The sequence below is a fragment of the Geotrypetes seraphini genome, chromosome 1, assembly GCF_902459505.1.
Source record: "Geotrypetes seraphini chromosome 1, aGeoSer1.1, whole genome shotgun sequence".
In the NCBI taxonomy this organism is placed as follows: domain Eukaryota; kingdom Metazoa; phylum Chordata; class Amphibia; order Gymnophiona; family Dermophiidae; genus Geotrypetes; species Geotrypetes seraphini.
In genome coordinates this window covers 525,485,841-525,512,227 of record NC_047084.1, presented here as the reverse complement: position 1 = coordinate 525,512,227, position 26,387 = coordinate 525,485,841, and the positions used below count along the sequence as shown (strand labels likewise).

General features: G+C 43.6%; 1 protein-coding gene across 1 annotated transcript in view; it reads right to left on the bottom strand.

Annotated features, from left to right (window-relative positions):
- CEP120 (centrosomal protein 120) overlaps positions 1–26,387 on the bottom strand; it is a 247,075-nt gene that overhangs the window by 114,677 nt on the left and 106,011 nt on the right. The window contains exons 9-11 of the mRNA XM_033929005.1: positions 18,725–18,899; positions 9,514–9,663; positions 5,726–5,908 (exon numbers count right to left, since the gene is read on the bottom strand). Of these exons, the coding sequence (XP_033784896.1) occupies positions 5,726–5,908; positions 9,514–9,663; positions 18,725–18,899 (508 nt within the window). The remainder of the gene's footprint in view (positions 1–5,725; positions 5,909–9,513; positions 9,664–18,724; positions 18,900–26,387) is intronic.

Below are 26,387 nucleotides of genomic sequence, written 5' to 3'. Positions count from 1 at the left end.
GGAGCTAGAGAGATAGCTCCACCCCTGCTGGGAGATAGAGCAAAACTGAATCAACAGGAAGAACACCAGGCTTTAAAGCCAACTGTTAATCAGTGTCTCTATCTCCACCTGCTGGTCGATGTGAGCTATACCCACTAGTCTCTGGATTCATCTGCTGCTTTGCTAAGGAACATCCCCTCACGCTGATTGAGGCTCGGGGAGCTTTGCGCTCCATGAAACTTGGCAAGTCGCCTGGGATGGATGGCTTTACGGTCCGCTATTATAAACGGTTTCAGGATCTGTTGTTGCCTCCCCTGCTCAGCTTTCTTAACTCTTTGGAGGGCGACAGTGCGCTTCCGTTTTTCATGCGCTTGGCGGGTGTTACTGTGTTGGCGAAGGCGGGAAAGAATCCCCTTCAATGTGCTTCCTATCGACCGATATCTTTGTTGGGGGTAGATACGAAGATATTTACACGGATTTTAGCAGATAGACTGATGAGCTGGATTCCTCGGTTGATACATCCTGATCAATCGGGCTTTGTGGTGGGGAGGCAGGTGGGGGATAATACTCGTCGGGTTTTTAACCTGTTCGAGAGGGCTAGGGGTGGTGGTCGGGAGACAGTCTTCTTGTCGGTTGACGCCGAGAAGGCTTTTGACAGGGTTTCCTGGCCTTTTTTGTTTCGGGTCTTAGATTTTGTAGGATTGGGACCTCGTATGCAGGAATGGATTCGGATCCTTTACACTTGTCCTGTTGGCTGTATTAAAGTGAATGGGGGTTACTCTGATACCTTTTCTCTGGGCCGGGGAACACGGCAGGGGTGCCCTCTTTCCCCGGGCCGGGGAACACGGCAGGGGTGCCCTCTTTCCCCGCTACTTTTTGCGCTGACAGTGGAACCTTTAGCACAGCGGGTGCGGATGAATCGGGATATCAGGGGGGTTACGGTTCCGGGCCGTAACGATAAGTTGTCTCTGTTTGCGGACGACCTTCTTTTTACGGTGGAGAATCCCGAGAGTTCCTTGCCGGCCATTTTGAGGAAGCTCGAGGAGTTTGGCCGGGTGTCAGGGTTTCGTGTTAATGTTGGGAAATCTGAGCTACTTAATGTTAATCTACCTCCGGACAGAGTGAATCTTCTTCGGGCTCGGTTTCCGTTTAGGTGGGTGCAGCATTCTATGCGCTATCTTGGGGTTTATTTTGGTCCGCCGGGAACGGAACTTTATGATCTTAATTTTCCCCCACTTTTTCGTCGTATCCAACGAGATTTGGCAAGTTGGAAAGATCAGTTTTTCTCCTGGTTAGGTAGGGTGGAAATAGTGGAGATGAAGATTTTACCGCGCCTTCTGTTCTTATTCCAGGTGTTACCGCTTTGGGTGGGTAGGCGTACGTTGGAGGGGGTGCAGCGGCACATTTTTGATTTTATTTGGGCCGGTAGGAGGCCTCGCGTGAGTAGGTCGGTTATGTGCTTGGGTCGCAGTGATGGGGGGGTTAGCTGTTCCCAATGTGGTGAAGTATTATCAGGCTGCCCAGTTGCAAGCCCTGTTGGAATGGCAAGCGCAAGTCCCGAAGCCGTGGGTAGAGCTTGAATAACGCTTATCCGCTGGGGTGCCCCTGTTGCATCTGCCCTGGGTGCCTGGGAGGGTACGGCCTGAGCGAGTATTGTCATCGGTAGACACAGCCTTGCGGGTCTGGAATATGACCCGGCGTAGTTTGTTGTTGGGTAGGCACCATTCTTGGTATACGCCGTTGCGACATAATGTGGCCGTTGCAACATAATGTGGCCTTTGAGCCTGGTCGGGGTGAGGGTGTGTTTGCTAGGTGGGAGTCTCATGGATTGGTGTGTGTGGGTCAACTGTGGGATCCGCTCTCAGGCAGTATTAGGTCTTTTGCTGAACTTCAGGGACGTTATGATCTTTTGGCTCGGGATTTGTTTCCCTACTTGCAGGCTGTTCATTACTTGCGGGCCTTAGGGGCCCTACGGGACGTACGGGTGGGTAAGACACCCTTTGAGTTGTTGTTGGCCTCGACTCTCCGGAAGGGTGCTCTATCTGCTATCTATCGGTGCCTTAATGGTCGGGGGGTTCGGCCCTTGCCTTGCATGTTAGCTTGGGAAGGGGATTGGGCTTCTGCTATTTCTCTGGATACTTGGGGGGACATTTGGAGGGAGGTTGCTTCGGCGGGCATTGCAGCATTGGTGGTTGAAAATGGGTATAAAGTTTTATTCAGGTGGTACTATACTCCTCAGGGTCTGGCTCGTTGGCGCGGGGGGCGAGTGCTCTTTGTTGGACAGGTTGTGGGGAGGTAGGCACCTACTTGCATATGTGGTAGCATTGTGGGCGGGTGCGTGGGTTCTGGACTGAGGTGTTCTCTCGAGTTTCCCGGATTCTCACTTTGCAGGTTCCGGTGGACTGGAGACATGCCCTGTTGTTTTGGCACAAATTGGATCTCGATTGGGGAGACTCTCTATTCTGCAAGTTAGCTTTTACTGCTGCTCGGCTGGCCCTTGCATCTTTGTGGAATCAGGGGCGACCCCCCCACTTGGCATATGGTAGAACAGCGCTTAACTGGCAGCTTCTTTATCAGTTGACGGCTTTAAGACATGGCAAACACCATGGCTATGCTCATATTTGGCGTAGGTTTCGGGCTTCTCTAGGTATTAGTGGGAGGGGGGAGGGGGGGTTGGATTGGATGTTTAATTGGGAATCTGGGACTTGAGGAGGCCCTATCATGCCTGTTTTTATTGGTGGGACTAGGAGATCTTTTACCCAATGGGGTGGTGTGGACATTGTGCTTTATCCCTGGGGGAGGTGGGGGGGGGGGGGTTTGCTGTGGTTTTGATGGATTTGTGGTTGGTTTTTGAACTGTTGGGGTTATAACTATTGTTTCAGTTGCTGACAGCAATGTTGATCTTTTCCTTTGTGCTTTGCTGTTGATGTGTGTCATTGCTGTATACTTTTGTGTTATTCAATAAAAGCTTTTATTTGAAAAAAAAAAAAAAGAAATATCCTTTGTTGCTTACATTAACCAGTTGTGCAGAGTTTATCTCTTTTAGTGGAGACTGATGCTTCATTTAACGCTGAATTTCAAAATATATTGAACTTTTGTGGACCGTCCAAAGAACTCTTCAAATTTCCACTGCATGAACTTTGTTAAAAAATCCTTTTCAAAAATTGGGAGATGCCTTTATCTGTCAAGGCTGCTCCAGAGAAGATGAGTTCGCTTTACAGAATTTTCTCTACTCCATGATTTGTTAGTCCACAACTTCCACATCATTAGTGGAATCAACCCTTAAAAAATATTTTCCTACAAGAGTTCATGCCTCTTTGCCTCCAGGGCGTGAAGGCCATACTATGGACAAGATTGGACATCACCTTTATCAAAACTCTATGCTGTTGAGCAGAATCTTTTATTACAGTACTCGGATCGCTGCTGTTCAATGTATTTATTAATGACCTAGAAACAGGGACGAAGTGTGAAGTTATAAAATTTGCAGATGACACCAAACTCTGTAGCAGGGTTAGAACAGTAGAGGAATGTGAAGAATTACAAAGGGACCTGAACAAGCTGGAGGAGTGGGCAAATAAATGGCAGATGAGCTTCAATGTGGAGAAATGCAAGGTCATGCATGTAGGGAAAAAGAACCCGAGGTTCAGCTACAAAATGGGGGGGTTAGTACTGGGGAAAAGTAACCTTGAAAAGGACTTGGGAGTGCTGGTGGACACCACAATGAAGCTAACGGCACAATGCGCAGCGGCCTCAAGGAAAGCAAACAGAATGTTGGGTATTATCAAGAAGAGTATTACAACCAGAACGAAGGAAGTTATCCTACTGCTGTATCAAGCGATGGTACACCCGCATCTGGAGAACTGTGTCCAGTACTGGTCACCGTACCTGAAGAAGGATATGGCGATATTGGAAAGGGTCCAGAGAAGAGCTACACGTATGATAAAGGGTATGGAAAACCTTTCATACGCAGACAGGCTAGAGAAACTGGGGCTCTTCTCCCTGGAGAAGCGGAGTATCAGAGGAGACATGATAGAGACATATAAGATCATGAAGGGCATTGAGAATGTGGAGAGGGACAGATTCTTCAGCCTATGGGGAACTACAAGAACAAGAGGGCACTCGTAGAAACTAAAAGGGGACAGGTTTAGAACAAATGCTAGGAAGTACTTCTTCACTCGGAGGGTGGTGGATACCTGGAATGCGCTTCCGGAGGGTGTGATAGGACAGAATACTTTACAGGGTTTCAAAGAGAAATTGGAAAAATTCTTGAAAGAAAAAGTTATTGAAGGATATATAGATAGGGAAGATAGAAGGATATAGATAAGGAAGGATAAAAGGGATTGAAGGATATAAAGGATCACTTACAGATCATGGACCTGATGGGCCACCGCGGGAGCGGACTGCTGGGCGCGATGGACCTCTGGTCTGACCCAGTGGAGGCAATTCTTATGTTCTTATGTACATGTCTTTGCATCTTCAACTGCTGGAATTCTAAGCCACTGAATTAGTACTAAACAATACACATAAAATAGAGTACTAATTTATAAAGCTGTAACCTTATTACACTTATTACACTTATCATATTCTTTTGATTGGGGCGGCATAGAAAAATAAAGTTAATTATGTTATGTTATAGCAGCTACATATGTAAGAAATTTTTGTATGGACCTTCAGAGTGCAGCTGGGCATTACATACTACCAGCTGCTAAAGTCTTCATCAGTCCAAATTTTATTTAAAATTTTCTTTAGTGTCCTCATATCAAACTTTTTTAAATGATTTTTTAATGAAACTTGTGTGTGAAACTTTATCCATAAAATTAAATAGACCACTTAGCTTAATAGCAGGTTCTCAAACATCATTTAAACCACCTCTTCCAACATGCATGTTTCAAAAGAAACATGTTATATATCGGATACTTCAAAAGAAGCATGTTATACATCAGATACAAGCTCCCTCAATTGCTCCCCTCGACCCTGAAGAAAGTTGCTTTTGAAACATGCATGTCGGGAGAGGTGGTTTAAATGAAGTTTGAGAACCCACTATTAAGCTAAGTGGTCTATACCTCAAAAGAGAATACTAGGATAACAGAGATTGTCGAGGGTCTATCTTTTGTTCTCAAAGGGACTTGGTAATGATTGATGCCCAGGAATATGGAGTTGCAGTAATCAATTTGAGAATGGATAAGCATCTGCACAAGCAGGGCAAAGTATTGTTGATGGAAATGATGGAAGTAGGGTCTGATTAATCTCTGTTTTTTTATGATGAAGGTTTTCTTCCAGAGGTTGGAGATTTGTGACTCCATTGATAGCATAAAGTCCAGAATACAGCCTAGAACTTTGAAGGATTTGTCAACTATGAGGATATTTCCTGACTGGAGAGTGATGTTTGTCGGAGCTTACTGTTGTAGAGTACGAAAGTAAAGAATTTTGGTTTAGATGCATTTAGTTTTAGTTTGTTGTTGGTTGCCCATCTTTGTGACCAGAGAAGTTGCCCATGATCTGAGACCAGAGCAGTACTGAAGGACATTATTGTTGAGATGAGCAGCAGAGGGTGCCCCATACTAACAGGCAATGCTCATATTGAGAGACCATTCCCCACCCCCCACTTTAGAATGAGAGAAAAGTCTTTGGGAATCAAGACATATGTTTGTTGCTGCTTAAAACATATGCTGTACCTGAACACAGATGGGGAAATAATTTTGTAGGCTAAGATTTGAATATAACTCATAGTTCCAACAAAACTTACCCTTGAACTGCTGTAATGGAGATTCTTTCACTGAAGGTCTGCCGCCAACACTGATCACCCTGAGGTCCTAAGAAACGAGTTTTTGCAGCAGTTAGAACATGAGACAGCTGTAATCTTGCAACTCCTAGAAGCAGATCTTTGGCCACTTTATCCTTGTGCCAGACTTCAACCAGGAGAGGTAACCTGAAAGAAAATGAGTATGGTTTAGAGGGCATAAAATACATCAAATGGGTGTATTTAGTACTAAAACTAAATTGTAAAAAGAATAAGGGTAGGAAAATTTCTGAACCTTCAGGAGAAAAAGGTCTAAGTAAAAGAAAAAAATCTTTACAATCACCAAAGCAGATTTAACAATCATACATATAAGTTCAACAAGTATACAATGGTGTAAATCTTGCTGCAAAGATAGAGAAAATGGTTATGTTTTAAAGTTCCAGGTGCTTTACATGTGTTGAAATAGTTGGATGTATTGCTTAGGGATATATCTGTTGAGTTTGAACCAACCAACCCAATCATTTTCCACTACAAAAACCGAGGAACAAAAAAAGTAACCAAATCATACAAAAAGACCAGTTCATCTTCAATTTTTTAAATAAATTTCTCAAGTGTAAAAAAGCAATGACAAAAAAGTCAAGGCAAAAACTTTCAATTGTTTCCACTACAATTTTCCAAGGGGAATATAAAAGCCAGATAGCTTGAAAAATGGAAATGCCATTCAAACACCATTGATACTTTAACTCCAATAAAGCCCATGTTTCACCGGTCATTCTAAGTTCATAAGGACTAAATTGCACCACTAAAATTTTCTTTAAACATGACTGTGCATGCCATTGTGTTGTCAGTCTTCTATAACAGAAGTTGGAGGTCCGTGTTTTGAGTTGAAGTACTATGACAGTTAAATCTGGTTGAGTTGTTTTCAGATATTTCATTTTACCCTAAAGAATTATTCTTTTCACACATATTTACTAAACTTAAACTATAAAACATTTAATATCTACTCAAACATTGCAATATGATCAATTTCTTTACAGATTTAAAAGTATTTTTCATAGAACAGGGCAATGATTTAAAATCATTATCTGTCCTATATAATAAAACCCTAGCCGCGCATGCGCACTCCTAACTGCGTGCTTCCATGATCTGTAGGTCTGTGGCCGCACTTACGTGAGTCCCCAGCCTTACTTCCCAGCACCTACCACTCACCGGCAGGACTGGACGCCAGTGCTGGACTCCCTGCTCTCTGTGTCGGCTCCTCTCATGAGCCGCACCAGCGTCGGAGAAGGCTTCCGACGCTGGGGTGGATCAAGAGGAGCCACGGCGACACCTCGCGGGGCGGGATGGGGAAAACACTCCAGCCGCGAAGGGATGCCGCGGTCCCGACTCCAAACCTGCCGATTGCAGCAGCGTGTGCAGCACTCTACACACGCTGCTTCGGGGCCTTCTACTGCCCTGATTTACTCTGCCACATCCCTGATGACATCATCAGAGACGTCGGCAGAGCAAATCAGGGCAGTAGAAGGCCCCGAAGCAGCGTGTGTAGAGTGCTGCACACACTGCTGGAGTTGCAGGTTTGTCTCGACCGCAGGAAGGGAAGGGGGGAGGAAGTGACTAAGGGAGCCAGCCAGACTATTGCTGCTTGCACTGCGATTGTTAATGGAGCAGGAGGCGGATGGGGGCTGGCGCTCCCATCAAGACGATGCCCGGGGCTGACTCATCCTACCGCCTCCCACTTACTATGCCACATATGTGCATTCTCATGATGAAGTCGGGTTGAGGGAAAATCTTTTAAAATCTCTGTGGTTAGTTAAGGTACAGTTCCTTAATCACTATGTAAACAATGAATTATTGATGTATACCGCAACTGTTGGAACTGCTTTTCCCATTTCTCTTCTTATTTCCCATACTTCGAGCATTAGCATATACTGCTTTCCAGACATTGCCCCCTTTTCTCATCAGTGTAGAGGTATTCTGTGATTTAATTACCTGAGGGTTTATACTCACCCAGGGGCTTTGATTACCCTGCCCCATCACTTCTAGTTTAAAGCCCTCTTCCGTAGATTAGCCAGCCTGCCACCAAAGACACTTCTTCCTTTTTTTGATAGATGTATACCATCCCTGCTCAGCAGCTCTTGGAAAATCAGTCTATGGTCCAGGAAGCCAAAACAATCTCGACAAAACCATCCACGCAGCCACACATTCATCTCCAGGATGCTCACTTCTCTGACCTTTACCCTCAACAGCGAGGAAGGACAACAATACACCTGCACGCCTGACTGCTTCACCTTCTCTCCTAGAGCCACGAAGTCACTTTTGATACATTCATAGAGGTACCTGGCAGTATCATTAGTGCCAATGTGAATGAGCAGCATCGGATAATAGTCATTAGGCTTGATGCATTTTGGCAATCTCTCCGTAACATTTTGGATTTTGGCACCAGCCACACAGCATACCTCCCAGGACATCATGTCTGGTTTGCAGATAGATGCTTCTGTAACCCTCAGAATGGTATCACCAACTGCCACTACCTTACACCTCCTAGTGTTCATGGATTCAGCAATTTTTGGGATGTCAAGCTTTGGTCCTTCCTCTCTCTAGAATGATCTCATCTCCTCCACTTCTAGAGCAGCACACCAGTTCCAACATATAGAAGCAGAGGCCAAAAAAAAAATATAGTGCATCTGTCACTCTAGTGCAGGGCTGCCCAAGTCCGGTCCTGGAGATCTACTGGCAGGCCAGGTTTTCATGATATCCACAATGAATATGCATGAGAAAGATTTGCCTGCACTGCTTTCATGGTATGCAAATCTCTCTCATGCATATTCATTGTGGATATCCTGAAAACCTGGCCTGCCAGTAGATCTCAAGGACCAGACTTGGGCAGCCCTGCTCTAGTGCAACCTCACCTTGAGTACTGTGTTCCATTCTAGTCACTGTATCTCAAAAAAGATATAGCAGAAATAGAAAAATTTTAAAGGTTGACCAAAATAATAAAAGGGATGGAAACCCTCTCATATGAGGAAATGATAAAGAGGTTAGGGCTCTTCAGCTTGTAAAAGAGACGACTAAGGGGGGGGGATAAGATTGAGGTCCACAAAATCCTACACGGTGTAGAATGGATAAAAGTGACTTGATATTTACTCTTTCAAAAATTACAAAGGCTAAGGGACACTCAAATGAATCTACATGGAAATACCTTTAAAACAAATGGCAAGAAATATTTTTCTTTCAACGAATAGTTAAGTTCTGGAACTTGTTACCAAAAATGTGGCAATAGCAGTTAACGTAGCTGGATTTAAAAAAAGGACCTGGAGGAAAATTCCAGTCTGCTATTGAGTTACATATGGGAGAAGCCACTGCTTGCCCTGAGATCAGTAGCATGGAATGTTGCTACTCTTTGGATTTCTGCCAGGTTCTTGCAAACTAAATTAGCCACTGTTGGAAAAAGGATACCTGACTACATAAACCACTGGTCTAACCTAGTATGGCTATTCTTAGGTTCTTATGACACCAACTTACCACATGCTGGAGATAAGAAAATACTGAATGGCAAAGGGATGCACAGAATACCTACAAATTGATGTCATAAACCAGTAGTTCTCAGTCTTTACCAGTTAGCAGCAGAGAATAAACACATGTCTGGACTGGACTGGAGCACACTTCCTGACTCTTGGTGACATACCAATATGTCCCAATACACTCATCAAAAAACACTTTCTGAATGTTTAATATGCATATCCTGATGTCTTAACTTCTTCTCCTAAAGTAAACTGCAAAAATATGCAAAATACCTGAAAAAGGTGTCTTGTAGCTGATGAGGCACTGTTGCAAAATCAAATGCACAGTAGGATTGGGGAAGAAAAACTTCCATATTTTTTCTTACTTCAACTGGGGGATTGGTCATAATAGGAGCTGCACTGCCAAAAAATGGATAGGAGTACCTGGTAAGAAACAAACACAATGTTCTCAGTATGTCTGAAACAGAAGGCCCAAATTCACTAAACAGTGACATAAGTTAGGAGGCGGTGCCCTACCATCGCCTAATTTGTTTTAATTAAAACATCATAAAAAATGAAGACACCTGTAGGTGCTTCAAAAAATTGCACCATTGTCCCAATTAAGGAGGCGCCTTGCGGTGACTAAAGCCACTGTAGGTGTGGTTAACACCAGAAGTGTCTTAGGCGCCTCTGTAGATAAGATTTCTCATGAAAGGTAGGTGCTGGAAATGTAAACCTGGCCTACATTTTTGACACTCACCTTTCACATAGCCGCAATTCTACAAATGGCACAATTGCGTGATTGACATGTGATCGGTGCCACTTTTGTAAGCAGCCACCAATGTAGCCACAGTTTGGAAAATCTGGTCTAAAATATCCAAACAAGCAGAATAAATGACCAGCTTAGATCAAAGAAAATACTAATACGAGTTGGATACATGAGGAAAAATGTTTATTAAGACATTAAAAAATACTTTAAAATTACATGATTGAACATTCAAGGCACAACAGGCTTCACTTTCCATTAGGAAGCTATAAGTATTCTCGCTTCTGCAAGGCCAGTTCACAAGAAAGGATTGATTACCACACATACGGAATCTGAAGTAGATGTAACAGAAATGAGTTTACTTACTAACCATTATGTGTTTTTCTCTCTCTCAGTTCTTATTTCTCATTTTCATTTAGGCCAGGGGTGTCAAATGTCAGTCCACAAGGGCCGCAATCCAGTAGGGTTTTCAGGATTTCCCCAATGAATATGCATGAGATCTATTAGTATACAATGAAAGCAGTGCATGCAAATAGATCTCATGCATATTCATTGGGGAAATCCTGAAAACCCAATTAGATTGCGGCCCTTGAGGACCAACATTTGACACCCCTGCTTTAGGCAATTTTCTCCTTCCACAGCTTCCCTTCGACTCCCTCCCCTGCCTATTTTCTCCATCACATTCCTCAACAACTAGCTCTCTTATCCTTGCTCCATCTGCGATCCTCTCTACCAACTCCTACCTTGTCCACAGGCTTCTCTCCACCCATATTTTGAAGCCTTTTTTTCCCCCCTTTTCCCTTCTTAGAACAGCAATGTCTCCCCAAGCACCCACATTACAGCCTCTTTCACACTTTCTCTTCACCTCCTTATGCAGCTTCTTTCTCCTTCATACCTACCTCTGAAGCCTTCTTCCCTGCCATGTACCCCTTCTCCATTTTGCTCTTCCCTCTCTATATCAAAGCTTATCAAGACCAAACAAAAGCCATTCTATTCCACCTGTTCTATATATCATGGTAAAATCAATCAAAAAAATAGAAAGCCAATAACCCCTAGCTATTCATGGTTCCCTCTCCATCTGACATTTCCATTCTTGCTTCCCCTTGTCATCCTTTGTAAGTTTCCCAGCTCCCCTCTCCTATTGTGGTATACTGCCAGCAGAAATGGGAGGGAAATGACATGAACACTCAGTTCATTTTCTGTTTTTCTTATAAAAGTTGATTTGCAGAGCTAAAGATTCCATTTTAACAACTATACCCAATTAGATAATGTGGTCTCTGTCTTGAATTAAATTGCACCTTTTAACTTTTAAAAATCTTCCTTAATAGTCTCTCAGCACTTTCTTGTCTTAATTGGACTGTAAGATCCATAGAACAAAACAGTCTTACAAGCATCAGTACAGCACTGCATATACCCTGTAGCTACATAAATGTGTAATAGTAGCAATAATATTTGCCTGCTATAGCTAAGTAGCTTAGTTTGCTTGGGACAGCTTGATAGGCATGGTACATGGTAATAAAGATACAAAAAAGTGTTTCCTATTGTCTCCTACTGCAATGTAGATACAGCACAATTAATTACCATTAACAGGTGTTAGCCGGAGACAGCAGGCAGATATTCTCACATATGGACGATGTCATCCACAGAGCCCAGTACAGACAGTATGAAAAGTGAACTGTCACTAAGTTTTAAGAAACTTCACAACTGCCCGCACCACGCATGTGCGACTGCCTTCCCGCCCGAGGCTTGAAGCACCTCAGTTCCGTTAGCAAGCTAAGAAGCCAACCAGGTGGGAGGGTTATGAGAATATCTGCCTGCTGTCTCCAGATAACACCTGTTACAGTAGATAACTGTACTTTAGCCTAGGACAGGGGTAGGTAATTCCAGTCCTCAAGAGTCGGAGCCAGCTCAGGTTTTCAGGATAGCCACAATAAATACACATGAGATAGATTTGCATCTCAAGGAGGCAGTGCATGCAAATCCATCCCATACAAATTCATTGTGGATATCCTGAAATCCTGACCTAGCTCCGGCTCTCAAGGACCGGAATTGCCTCCCCCTGTCCTAGGACAAGCAGGCAGCATATTCTCACATATAGGACTCCATAGCTTACTACAGAGAGATGGAGGGAGAGTTGGCCTTTAAGAAAATAAATTTTGTAAAACTGTTTGGCTGAAGCATCCGGCTCGTCTAGAATTGATTCCAGACAGTAGTGAGACGTGAACGTGTGAACTGAGAACCAAGTAGCTGCTTTACAGATTTCAACAATGGGAGTGGAACACAAGAACTACCTGAAGCTGCCATAGCTCGGACTTTACGTGCTGTTACACGTCACCCTGAGCTGCAGCTCAGTCTGAGCATAGCATAAGGAAATACAGGCCGCAAACCATGTTGAAATAGTTCTTTTGGTTACTGGGCAGCCTAATCTGTTGGGATCAAAGAAGATTAACAGTTGAAGAGATGTCCTGCGAGACCGAGTTCTTTGTAAGTAATAAGCTAGTGCTCGTTTGCAGTCCAAGGTTTGAAGAGCTGCTTCACCAGGTAGCATGAGGCTTCGGAAAGAAAACTGGAAGCACAATCGATTGATTCAAATGAAATTACGTAACTACTTTTGGCAAGAATTTCAGATGGGTGCAGAGAACAATTTTATCATGATGGAACACTGGAAAAGGTGGATCTGCTACTAATGCTAGAAGCTCACTTACTCGACATGAAGTGATGGAGATTAAGAATATTATTTTCTAAGTGAGATATTTAAGATGATTAGAAGACATTGTTTCAAATGGAGGCTTCATTAATCTGGAGAGAACCACATTAAGATCCCAAACCAATGGAGGCAGTTTAAGAGGAAGTTTGATGTTAAAAAGACATTTCATAAATCTGGAAACAAGATGATAAACCGCAAGTAATTTATAGTTGACTTGGACATAAAAAGCACTGATAGCACTAAGATGAACTCTGACTGAAGTGGTTTTAAGACCTGAGTTGGATAAGTGTAGAAGGTATTCCAACACTGAAGGTATGGAGGAGGATGAAGCATCTTGATGATGATCACACCACGCTGAAAACCATTCCATTTCTGTCAGTAGAACCGCTGTGTAGAATATTTTCTAGATGCTTCTAAAATGAGCCTGACCAAATCAGAGATCAGATTCTGTTGAAGTCACACTGAGAGGTACCAAGCTGTCAGGAGCAACGACTGCAGATTGGGATGTAAAAGAGACCCTTGACTCTGAGTTAGAAGAGATGGAAAGATCTGTAGGGTTATTGGGTCTTTGATTGTGAGTTGAATTAGAAGGGAGTACCACGGTTGTCTGGACCACCGAGGGGCTATGAGAATCATAGTAGCTGATTCTTGCTTGAGCTTGACCAGTGTTTTGAGAATGAGAGGAATCTGAGTACTCTCTTGGAGGATGATTTGGTGGGATGGAGAGAAAATGAAGTGAGTAACCTTCCTTAATGACAGGTTGCCTGTTATCAGAGTCCAACTTTGATGGTAGATTTATAGGCGACTTCCAATTGGAAGGGGAAGAAGTTGAGAGCTAGGGGACAGCAGCTATACTCTCGAGAAGCACATCAAAAAGACTGAGTAGGCTTTTGAGGAGCTGTCATCTGAGCTTTCTGAGACTGCTGTTGCTTCTTCTTCCTTTGTAGTGGCAGTCTAGAAACAGAAGGTTTAGTAGTATATCGCCTTTGATAGGAATAAGAAGGCTTGGCTGCCTGTCTTGAAATCGAAGGCTTAACCTTTGTTTTGACTAAAGAATTCCAACTGGTATCATGCAGAGTTAATCTTTGTGTGGCTGCCTCGATGGAATCACCAAAAAGCTCATCGGGAATATTGGCTAATCTATCCTATTGGCTAATCTATCCTGAAGATTAATGTCCATATCAGAAACTCTTAGCCAAGCTAGACATCTCATAGCCACCGACATAGCTGATGCTCTAGATGACATCTCAAAAGCATCAATATACTGTCTAGACAAGGATCTCAAAGTCCTTCCTTGAGGGCTGCAATCCAGTCGGGTTTTCAGGATTTCCCCAATGAATATACATTGAAAGCAGTGCATGCACATAGATCTCATGCATATTCATTGGGGAAATCCTGAAAACCCGATTGGATTGCAGCCTTCAAGGAGGGACTTTGAGACCCTTGGTCTAGACTGTGAGAGAGTTCGCACAATCTGTTGATATTGTGCAAGGTGCTGTGAAGGAAAATACTGGTCAAAGCTAGGAAAATGTCTTAACAGTTGTTTTAAGTAACAGGAAATGTAGAAATTGTAATTAGGGATCATGCTCATCAGCATGGAATTCTGATAAAGGCATGTCCAAATTTGTCCATAGTACGGCCCTCACGCCCTGGAGGTGCTGAGGCATAAACTTTTGCATTGGAAGATATTTTTAAGGCTTGATTCCACCGCTAATGATTGCTGTTGAAGCTGTGACTTATCAAACCCTGGACATGAAATGATTCTGTACTGTATAGGAATCAAGTTTTCTCGGAGCTACCATAATTGTTAAAGGCAGTTCCCAATGTTTGAGAAGTGTCTCTTTAAGAATGCCATGTATTGGTAACTTGAGAAGTTCTTTGAGAGGTTCATCATAGTCCAAGGCCTCCAAGTACTCCGCACTGTGACCATTGTCAGCTTCCAGTTTGATAGGTAGGACTTTGCCTAGCTGCCTAATATATCTGGTTAAAAAAAGTCTTTCTGAAGGAGAGATTCCGAAGGAATGCCATAAGACTCAGGTGCAGATAATTAATAATAACAATTTTTTTTTATATACCGCAGGACCGTGAAGTTCTAAGCAGTTTACAATGATTAAAGATGTTACAGATTGAGTGAAATCAACAAAGTATAGACTTGGTGATTGACAGTTCTAGAAATCGTTTGTTGAGGACTAAGATTGTATAGGTTGGTTTCCTAAGTATTTCTGGAACAGATGTGTTTTTAGATGTTTCCTGAATTCCCTATAGGTAGTAGGCACGAGTAATTGTTCTAGATCTTTACCCCACAGTGCTGCTTGATGTGAGAAAAGATGTTGGTGATGACTTTTAAATTTACAACCTCTAACCAGTGGAGAAACAAAGTTCGGGTGTGAGCTTCGCCTATGTCTGTTGGTTGTGAAAGAGAAAAGATCTGTAATATATTTAGGGGATAAGCCATAAAGAACCTTGAAGCAAAAACAACCAAACTTGAATTTCACACGTGCCTCCATCGGCAGCCAGTGTAGAAGTCGATAGGAAGATGTTATGTGATCAAACTTCTTCAGTCCACAAAGTAGCCTAACCGCTGCATTTTGTACCAGTTGACTCAGTATAAGGGATTGTACCAGAATTCGAAATGATGAGACATCGAAGTAAGCTCTGATGCACCGAAGCTTCCAGAGGGTGAGAAAGATTTTTCTAATCAAGGAGTCTACCTGGTCTTTCATGGTCAGGTAGACTCCTTGAAGATAAAGTAGGAGAATAGTCTTCAATCAGAACATAAAGTTGAATCATCGAGAAGGCTTGGAGACACTACATCGAGAACAATGTCTACAAGATTTTCGATGACTTCTATACCGATCTGATGAAGACAAGGAAGAGGACCAATGAGTGTTCCACTTATGCTTTGAAACATGAGATCAATGTGTTAAGGACAATGATATCTTGAGGTCAATCGCCCTGAAGAAAAGTGTCGATGCTTCGAAGAGAAGCATCGATGAGAAGATCGATGTCTTGAGTATCATCTAGAATGGGAATGATGGTGATGTCTCAAAGGAGATCCTTGATGAATTCGATGCTCCAATGGATAGCTGACAGCAGTACCTTGAGGCCTTGTAACGCTATGCTCAAGCTGGGCCGTTACCAAGGGAGTCAATGTTAGCACCAGCATGCAGTGCAATTTAAATATATTACCGAACTCCCTCTGGAAGAACTCATCGAGTTTCTCCCTAAAAGAACGCACTATGAGAACATAAGAATTGCCGCTGCTGGGTCAGACCAATGATCCATCCTGCCCAGCAGTCCGCTCACGCGGTGGTCCCAAGGTCAAGACCAGTGCTCCAAATGAGTCCAGACTCACCAGTTTAGCATGAACTTGTCCAACTTTGTCTTGAAACCCTGGAGGGTGTTTTCCCCTATAACAGACTCTGGAAGAGCATTCTCTACCACTCTCTGGGTGAAGAAGAATTTCCTTACGTTTGTACGGAATCTATCCCCTTTCAGTTTTAGAGAGTGTTCTCGTTGGAGAGGGTGAACAGTCTGTCTTTCTGTACTAAGTCTACTCCCTTCAGTATTTTGAATATTTTGATCATGTCCCCTCTCAGTCTCCTCTTTTCAAGGGAGAAGAGGACCAGCTTCTCCAATCTCTCACCGTACAGCAACTCCTCCATCCCCTTAACCATTTTAGTCGCTCTTCTCTGGACCCTTTCGAGTAGTACCGTGTCCTTCTTCATGTACGGCAACTAGTGCTGGATGCAATACTCCAGGTGAGGGCATACCATGGCCTGGTACAGCGGCATGATAACCTTCTCCGATCTGTTCGTGATCCCCTTCTTTATCATTCCTAGCATTCTGTTCGCCCTTTTTGCCGCCACAGTGCATTGTACAGATGGCTTCATGGACTTGTCGATCAGAACTCCCAAGTCCCTTTTCTGGGAGGTCTCTCCAAGTACCGCCCTGGACATCCTGTATTCGTGTATGAGATTTTTGTTCCTAACATGCATCACTTTGCACTTATCTACATTGAACCTCATCTGCCATGTCGATGCCCACTTCTCAAGCTTGATTATGTCACGTTGCAGATCTTCGCAATCCCCCAGTGTCTTCACTACTCTGTATAACTTTGTATCGTCCGCAAATTTAATCACCTCACTTGTCATACCAATGTCCAGATCGTTTATAAAGATGTTGAAGAGCACAGGTTCAAGCACCGAGCTCTGCGGCACCCCGCTGGTGACGCTCTTCCAGTCTGAGAATTGTCCATTTACCCCCACCAGTATAGATGGCTCAACAGCCGGTACCATCGGTGCAGCAGGTTGTCTCAGTGGGTGACCTCTATGAGGATGCACATCTTGTAGGAGAGGAAACCTGCAAAGCTGGAGAGCGGTGGCATCGTTGTTTGGTCTACATCAAGGGACTCACAGTAGAGACCTGTGATGCTTGTTTTGAAGTGAGTGTCTTCTTAGCTGGCTTTCCCAATGCCAGAATCTCTTGCAATATCCATGCAGCACTGAATAACTATTCCTGTTGAGCGTGATTGGCTTTAAGAGAGCGGGACTTTAAGGTTGATCAGCAAGAAACGAGAAGAAAAAATTTTAAAAAACGCAAAAGCAGGAAGGCAAACTTAGACTGAACAAAGTCCAGCCAAACAGTACTTTGCTCTGCGGAAAACGAATAACTGAGGTGCTGTGAGCCTCAGCAGGTGGGAAGGCAGTCGCACATACCCAGTGCGGGCAGTCATGAAGTTTCTTAAAACTTAGTGACAGTTCACTTTTCATACTGTCCATACCAGGCTCCGTGGATGACGTCACCCATATGTGAGAATATGCTGCCTGCTTGTCCTAGGATCAAGGTTTCAAGGTTTTATTAAAATTTGATTTAATCGCTTATCTAATTTCTAAGCGCGTTTACAATATCTATAAAAATGCATGAACATAATAAAAATGCTATTAACAATACTATTAATAATTTAAAAAAAACAAACAAATTACAAAGAAACATCAACTAATAATTAGCATATTAAAAAGGGATAAATGAGACAGACAGACGGAAGCCAAAAGGAAATAGGGTTAGAAATACAATTTGGATAAGAACGAAAGACAAATAAGGAAAAAAACAAAAGGAAAGGGCTCATTGCTGCTTAATTCCTTAAGGGAGTTTAAAAAGGATACTGTAAAATTTAAATCAAACGTTAAAAGTTTCTTTAAATAAATGACTCTTGAGTAGGTTTTTGAAAAGTTCGATATTAGCTTCTTCTCTAACAAGAGCTGTTAAAGTATTCCAAAGTTGGGTCCTTGGGAACTGAAATTACACATGCCTTTTGGTTCCTATTATATGAAGGGAGGGAACCGTCAGCAATTTACGATTAGATGATCTAAGACTGCGGGGTGGGTCATATTAGACACCAACCTTTCTGAAGGGTAGAGCCAGTGCTGGGCTAGGAAGTGAAGAGAGGCAGCTGCCCTGGTGAGACAACAGGTAAACATGGCCCTGTACATCTGGTAGCTCCATGTAGTAGCTGGAAGACAAGCGAAGTAGATATTGCTTTGTGAAGGCAGCTGCCTCTTTTCCCATCACAATCTGACATCTGCTGTGAATTTCAGAAGCGTTCATAACCAGCAAACAGCTATACTAATAGATGCTGTTAAAAAGCACTTTTCAATCTTTACTTTTTCCACCTCTTATGATGAGTTTTTGAGTAGCATAAGACAATCAGTCAAAAGAGGCAGGAGAAGCAGTCATAGATTTAGAAGAAATTTAGAACTGTAGATTTCTAAGAGAGAGAAAAAAAAAAAGAACAGGAGATATTGTTCAGAAAACAAATTCTGTGATTGTTCAAACACAATTACTCAATATTAATTGAAAAAGTAAGGAAAATTGATTGAACACCAATTTCCTATTCCATGTGGATTCTACTTTATCTTAGATAATCTTGTACAAAATGATTAATAGCTTTATTTAAAAAATCTACAATAAGCCATTCAAAAACACTTGTGTTACTTTAGTATTTATGGATTATGCACTACAATAAACCATACCTTAAAATGCAGTTGACAGGAAACCCAACTTCTGGATTATGGATACTTCGTAAATCTACTGAAAAGCAAAAGTGGCGTGCTGAAGCTGGAATAGTTATCTTCTGCTCTGAAACAGATTCAGATCCAGTACATGCAGCTATACCAACCTCTGGAGCAGGCGCTGGGTCCTTGGGAACTGAAATTACACAATGGAAGAGTAGGTTTTCACCTTCAATAATCTTCTGTTAATCCCTGGAGGATTCAGTACGCTAGGTGTTCAATCCCTTCCCGCAATCCAGGAATTGCAGAAATACAAACACTTTTCTGAGCATGTGCTCCTCCTACCTTAGAGAGAGAGTTAGAGCTCCCTGCAGTTCAGTCCCAAAGCCAAACAACATACTGGAACAAATCCATGACAAAATAAGAGGGAACGGGGAAACCTCACCAGTCACAAACAATTTCTGTTCTGATCTGCTCTGCAAAACATGAAAAATAATAATAAACAGGCAAAGGGCAACACAAAACATTAAGGAGCAATGTAGAACTAACCTGCTGTGTGCAACAAGTACCCACATGAAACAGCCTTCAACAGAAGAGCAAACACCCCACAGGATTAGTCTACTGGCTGGAAGATCCTCAAGCCTGCAAAGAGGATAACCGAGGCAGAAAACAGGCGATTCAAAACGACTGAGCTTACACAAAGAGGGCAGGCCATACTGAATCCTCTAGGGACTAACAGAGAGAAGATTATCAAAGATGAAAACCTAATCTTCCATTCTGTTATGTCTCTTCCAGATTCAGTATGCTAGATGGACATACCAAAGAAATGGCAACGTCTAGGAAGGATTCCCAAAGGGGTCTAAATAAATTAACTAAGGTAAAATAATGATAATAGCGCTCAGCCAGTAAACAACATTTTACACCAACAGCAGTGTAAAATAAATGATGCCAACACTCACATCATAGTACCCTCCCTACCTCCTAAACCAACAGCAACAGCAAAAATATATATATATTTCAATCACTTATCTTGAGCAGCTCTTAATAGATTCCAAAAGGATGCTGCAAATGATGTGAGATAAGTTCTTTGTCGGGTAAACTTCATGTACTCCCTGTCGTGTAGTTCAATGTCCACCAAAAAATAATCAAAATAATCCCAAAACAAAATATTTCCAAATCCAATAAAAAAAGTTTCTCATATGAATCAAGCAAAGATTTTTAAATAATTTTTGGACTTATTTAATTATTTTAATTATTTAAAATTCTTTGCTTGATTCATATGAGACACTTAGTATGCGTGCTTTCTCCTTAGAATGAAGTTCTTCCCCCTGATGAAGCTATAGAGAAACACGATCGGTGTTGAGGAAGTGTATTGGAAGAGACTATTGATTATTTTCACAACTTTTTAAATTGGATTTGGAAATATTTTGTTTTGGGATTATTTTTTGGTGGACATTGAACTACACGACAGGGAGTACATGAAGTTTACCCGACAAAGAATTTATCTCACATCATTTGCAGCATCCTTTTGAAATCTATTAAGAGCTGCTCAAGATAAGTGATTGAAAAATATATATATTTTTGCTGTTGCCTGTATAACGGTTTAGGAGGTAGGGAGGGTACTATGATGTGAGTTAGAGAATGACACGGTGACAAAATTCATCACCATTCCCGTCCCATCCTGCGGATAACCGCAGGAAACCATCTTCATGTCATTCTTTAAGGAGAGAGGGGATAATCAGAGTATAATTGGGCACAACCACTGACCCACAAGCTTTGCTTTGAAGAATGCTGGTGCAGAAGGACTGAGGTTGAAATAGACACCAGAAAATGACATGGGATTATTTCCCGTGGTTATCTGCGGGGACGGGGACGGTGATGAATTTTGTCACCGTGCCATTCTCTAATGTGAGTGTTGACATCATTTATTTTACACTGCAGTCGGTGTAAAATGGTGTTTACTGGCTGAGCACTATTATCATTATTTTACCTTAGTTAATTTGTTTTGTATTAATTGGATCCCTTTGGGAATGTTTGATATTAGAGTGGGAATCCAACTAATATAACAATCTCTCGATTTACAAATTTTGGGGCTATAAGGTCTAGGAATGGACAGAACACCCTGCCTGCAACACAGAAGTCCCAAAAGTGGCAGAGCGAGCTACCATATCCACCTGGTAAAAACGGGTAAAAGTATAAAGAAAGGACCAAGTAGCCATCCTGCAAATTTCATCTGGATGAATGTATGAGACTCTGCCCACAAATCAGCAATGCCTCTAGTGGGCCTTAAGGGAAACAGGCAGCGATATAAGATACGGAAATGGCCATATGAATCCAACAGGTGATCGAGGCCTTAGATGCCAGCCAACCAACCATGTCAAGGCAGGGCAGTCAGGACAAAGAAGTGATCAGACAGTCAAAAATCATTGGTCCTCTCCAGATAATGGAGCAAGACTCGTTTGACGTCTAATTTGTGTAAAACCTGATCTTTTTGCTCCAAACCTATGGAATGAAACGCAGGCAAACAAACTTCCTGGTTGACATGGAAAATTGAAACCACCTTTGGTAGAAAGGACGGTACAGTACAGAGAATTACTCCTGCATCTGCAAGTCAGAGAAGGGTTCCCTGCACAAAAGAGCTTGAAGCTGTGAAATACACCGTGCTGAGACAATAACAACCAGTAAGACAGTCTTGATTGTCAGGTCCAGAAGAGTAGCATCCTTTAGCAGCTCGAATAGGGCTTTTGCAAGGCCCTGAAGAATAATGATAAAATTCCACGAAAAGAAAGAATGACACAAAGGAGGCCGCAAATGAAGCGCCTCCCTCAGAAACCAGGTAACATCTGGATGAGTAGTAAGCAATCTAGAACCCCTGTGTGCACAGAAACATGAAAGGCCTGCTACCTGAACTTTAAGGGAGGCCACCACTAAACCCTTATTTAAGCCTGCCTGAAGAAAATCCAGGACCACCAAAATGGGAGCCTGCTCAGGATCCACTTGGTCCTTAGCACCCCACTGTTGAAAAACCTTCCAGGCCTTGGCATAAGAAGCCATAGTAGAGGGTTTCTTGGACATCAAAAGCATAAAGACCACATCTGAATAACCACGTCTCATCAAGGCTGAGCACTCAAGAGCCATGCCATAAGACCAAAGCGCTGTGGGTTCTCCATGAGCACCGGTCCCCGACTGAGAAGGTTGCAAGGAAGAGGCAGTTTAAGCTTCTTGTCCCGCCAAAGATGAACAAGATCCACATGCATGGGCGATGAGGCCAGTCCGGAACAACTAGAATCACGAGGTTGGGATGCTTCACTATCTGGAAGATGATCTGACCAACCAGAGGCCAGGGAGGGAACACAAAGGAGCTCATGATCCAGACAGGGCTGAACTAAGGCGAACAGCTCTAAGCTTCCACACTTTGTTCTTCAATTGAAGAAACACCTGACCTTCAAGTTCTCTGCTGAAGCCATCAAGTCCATCTGGGGCTGACCCGTGTTGTACGATCAGATGGAATGTTTTCCACAAGAGGAACTATTTGTTTGGGTTCAGGATCTGTCGGCTGAGGAAATCTGCCCAACACTAGCCACGTGCATCGCCAAGAGAGACAGAAGATGTAACTCCGCCCAACGAAACTGCATGCGGGCTTCCTGACCCAAGGGAGCGCTGCTTGTGCCCCCTTGATGACTAACATATGCCACCGCTGTGGCATTGTCTGAGAACATGCACACTGTTTTTCCCTCCAGAATGGGCTGGAGAGCAGGTAACACCAGCTGAATCACCAGAAGCTCTAGACGATTGATCAATCAATACCTCCGATGAGGAGTCCACTGCCCCTGAAAGGGGTGGTCTCCACAGTGAGAACCCCAATCCAACAGGCTGGCATCCATCATAAGGGTGATCAACTCGGATCCGAAGAAGCCCTGGTGGAGCCTCCCCCTGAAGCCAACAGTGCAGATTGCTGCAAGCTGGTTTCGTCCAGGGGAGCAGCATCTGAAGGGGATGATGCAGCAGAGACCACTGAGAGAGGAGGGAGTCCTGTAGAAGGCGCATGTGCGTTCTGGCACAGGGGAACACCTCCAAGTGGGCTGCCATGGATCACAACACCTGCAAATAATGCCAGACTGTGGGAGTTGGAAGGTCCAGGAGATCTCTAATCTGCTGCTGAAGTTTCTATCTGCGTGGCTCGGGAAGACTGGCAGGTGTCGAAAAGAAGGCCCAGATACTTCAAGGTCTGGATGGCATCAATAGGCACAATGAAGTATAAGGAGCATCTGCTTAAGCCCGATTTGTGTTCTGGAACGGGTTCTATTGCTCAGATGTCCAAGAGATGCTGCAGGGTAGTATGGACCTTTGACTCCTCTGACCAACCTGTCGGCGAGTGCAGAAACAAATCCGAAGGCAGGCAAAAGTCTATCTTGTGACCTTCCCAAATGATGTACAGCACCCATTGATATGAGGGATATGCAAGTCCACTCTTGGTAAAATAAACAGTCGGCCCCTGATATGAGGAAGCCCTACCCGACTTCTGGGGTCATTGGGGGTTTTTAGGAGTAGTAGCTGCCTGGGATCTGGATGCCTGAGGATGTCTGGAGTTGTTGTAACAAGGACAGAATCCCTGGAAATATCTCAGGTAGAGCCCAAGGACCCTGATGAAATCTGCTGGAAATTATGATGGTTCCCTCCTGAAGTCCAGCGAGACTTGTTCACAGGGAGAGACTTATTGACAGTGGATTGCCTCATTGACAATGGATTGCCCCAATCCACTGTCAATGAGGTTATCCAGACCTTTCCCAAAAATAAGCTGACCCTTGAAAGGAAGTCTGCTTAAAGTGGCCTTGGAGGCAGCATCCTCAGCCTAATGACGGATTCAAACAGTCCGATGCACACATACCACATAAGCTGAGACCTTACTAAGAACTCGAATGAGATCATAAAGGGCATCTGCCACATAATCCACACAATACATCACTAGCTGGGGGCAAACATCCACTTCCGCAGAGGGCACACTGTGCAATCGTGTGTGACAGGCATGTGCTGCAAAGGAGGCTGCCGCCGCCGCCTTAATATCTGAAGAAGCCACTTCAAAAAGCTTTTTCAATATAATGTCCACTCTGCAATCCTGGGAGTCCTCAAGCACTACTCCCCCATCACTAGGGAGGGTCGTGCACCAGGTAACCTGTGCCACAGCAGAAATCCACCTTTGGATGCTCAAAAAACTGCTGAAAATTAGGAGCCAGCGGATAAAGCTTAGTCATAGCTTTAGAGAACCAGAAAGAGCTTTTGGGGGTATCCCATTGTCCCGTAACCAGACCAAGAAGCTGTGGATGGGATGTGAAAGGTGGAAATTCCAATTTGAGCTCTCTCAAAACATTAGCAATAAAATGGTGGACAGAGCCAAGCTTAAAGTCTGTGACTGCAGGGTCCTCACCCAAATCTGGACTCTCAGGGTGACCGTGTAGACTAGTCCTGGCAAGGGTATTAGCTGGATCCAAAATAGAAGCAGTGTCAGGAGACAAGAGAGGCATAACATCCATATGGCAACTAATGCAATTCAGCTCTGCTACAGCCAGACAAGAGGGCTCCCGAAAAGGGATTTCTGCCAATGGTGGAATAAACTTAGAATAAACTAATTCACCCGCCGATTGTGTCAAATGAGCTGGGTCTGAATAATACGCTTTCCAGAGGAGCCAAATAAGGTCCCATGAAAATTCATACCCCATGTCCACTGGAGGGCCATGATGTGGCGCTCACACCCTGTCAAAGAGTTCCCAGACTCGGAACGCAGGGGTTTGGTGCCAGACTCCGGATTGGCCTTTGGGTGAGACTTTTTCTCAAAATCATAGACCCAGGCCAGCTCCCCAGCCCTGGAGAATCTGGAGGAGGCGAAGCCCAAAGCTCCCACCCCCTCTCCCGGTGAGCTGTGGCATGCGGTACACGGTCACTGATCCAGCACAATCAATGCACATATTTGACAGATTAGTGGCTGAGGAGTCCATCCCAAATTATTTTTAATCAAATTGAGGAGTTTGTAGTGGTTGGCTGCATTACCACTTCACCAAAATCCTTCTAAGCAATGACCACATATGCGCACTGCATATTCCAAAACAGATAATACTTTTATTGTTATTAAAAAAAGAAAAAAAATGTAGCAGCACAAGCATATCAGGAAAAAAACTTGTATTATCAGTCTGGAAATACAGTGGAGAGATTATACAGACAGAGGCCAGCACATTTCTGAATGTATGTTGAGCTCTCTGCCCCACTCAGAAAAAGCATGAAGTTATATACAGGGTTTTTTCTTAGTCCTGAAAAACATACCTCCAGCTCTGTTCGTGTACCGTCCCTATAGGTGCAAATATGCCACCTATCTATCCCACCCCCAATACACACCTCTAGCCTTCCCGGAGATACCCATAACAAGAAGATTTCTCAAACTTTTCTTTCTTCACATGGGTATGTCAGTCCCCCTTCTGGATATCTGTGCAAAAACAAACCCAATAACAAGGAAAAGAAATATAGTATTAATAGAAGATTCCTCCTATGACAGAAAAGGTATACTGGGAGATCACACAAGAGAGATTGTTTTTACATTAATTGAATAAGAAGATAAGAATTGCCGCTGCTGGGTCAGACCAGTGGTCCATTGCACCCAGCAGTCCACTCACGTGGCAGCCCCCAGGTCAAAGACCAGTACCCTAACTGAGACCAGCTCTACCAGCGCACTTCTTGTTCAGCAGGAACCTATCCAACCCTGTCTTGAATCCCTGGAGGATGCTCTCCCTTATGACAGACTCTGGAAGAGCGTTCCAGTTTTCCACCACTCTCTGGGTGAAGAAGAACTTCCTTACGTTCGTCCGGAATCTATCCCCTTTCAACTTTAGAGAGTGCCCTCTCGTTCTCCCTACCTTGGAGAGGGTGAACAACCTGTCCTTATCTACTAAGTCTATCCCCTTCAGTACCTTGAATGTTTCGATCATGTCCCCTCTCAATCTCCTCTGTTCGAGGGAGAAGAGGCCCAGTTTCTCCAATCTTTCGTTGTACAGCAGCTCCTCCAACCCTTTAACCATCTTAGTTGCTCTTCTCTGGACCCTCTCGAGTAGTACCATGTCCTTCTTCATATACGGTGACCAGTGGGGTACGCAGAACGCCAGGTGAGGGCGCACCATGGCCCGGTACAGCAGTATGATAACCTTCTCCGATCTGTTCGCGATCCCCTTCTTTATCATTCCTAGCATTCTGTTTGCCCTTTTTGCTGCCGCCGCATATTGTGCAGACGGCTTTATCGACTTGTCGATCAGAACTCCCAGGTCCCCTTTCCTGGGAGGTCTCTCCAAGTACTGCCCCGGACATCCTGTATTCATGCCTGAGATTTTTGTTACCGACATGCATCACTTTACACTTATCCACATTGAACCTCATCTGCCATGTCAATGCCCATTCCTTGAGCCTGATTATGTCACGTTGCAGATCTTCGCAGTCCCCCTGCGTCTTCACTACTCTGAATAACTTCGTATCATCCACAAATTTAATCACCTCGCTCGTTGTACCTATGTTCAGATCGTTTATAAAGATGTTGAAGAGCACGGGTCCAAGCACCGAGCCCTTTGGCACCCCACTGGTGACGCTCTTTCAGTCCGAGTACTGTCCATTTACCGCCACCCTCTGTTTCCTATCCGCCAGCCAGTTT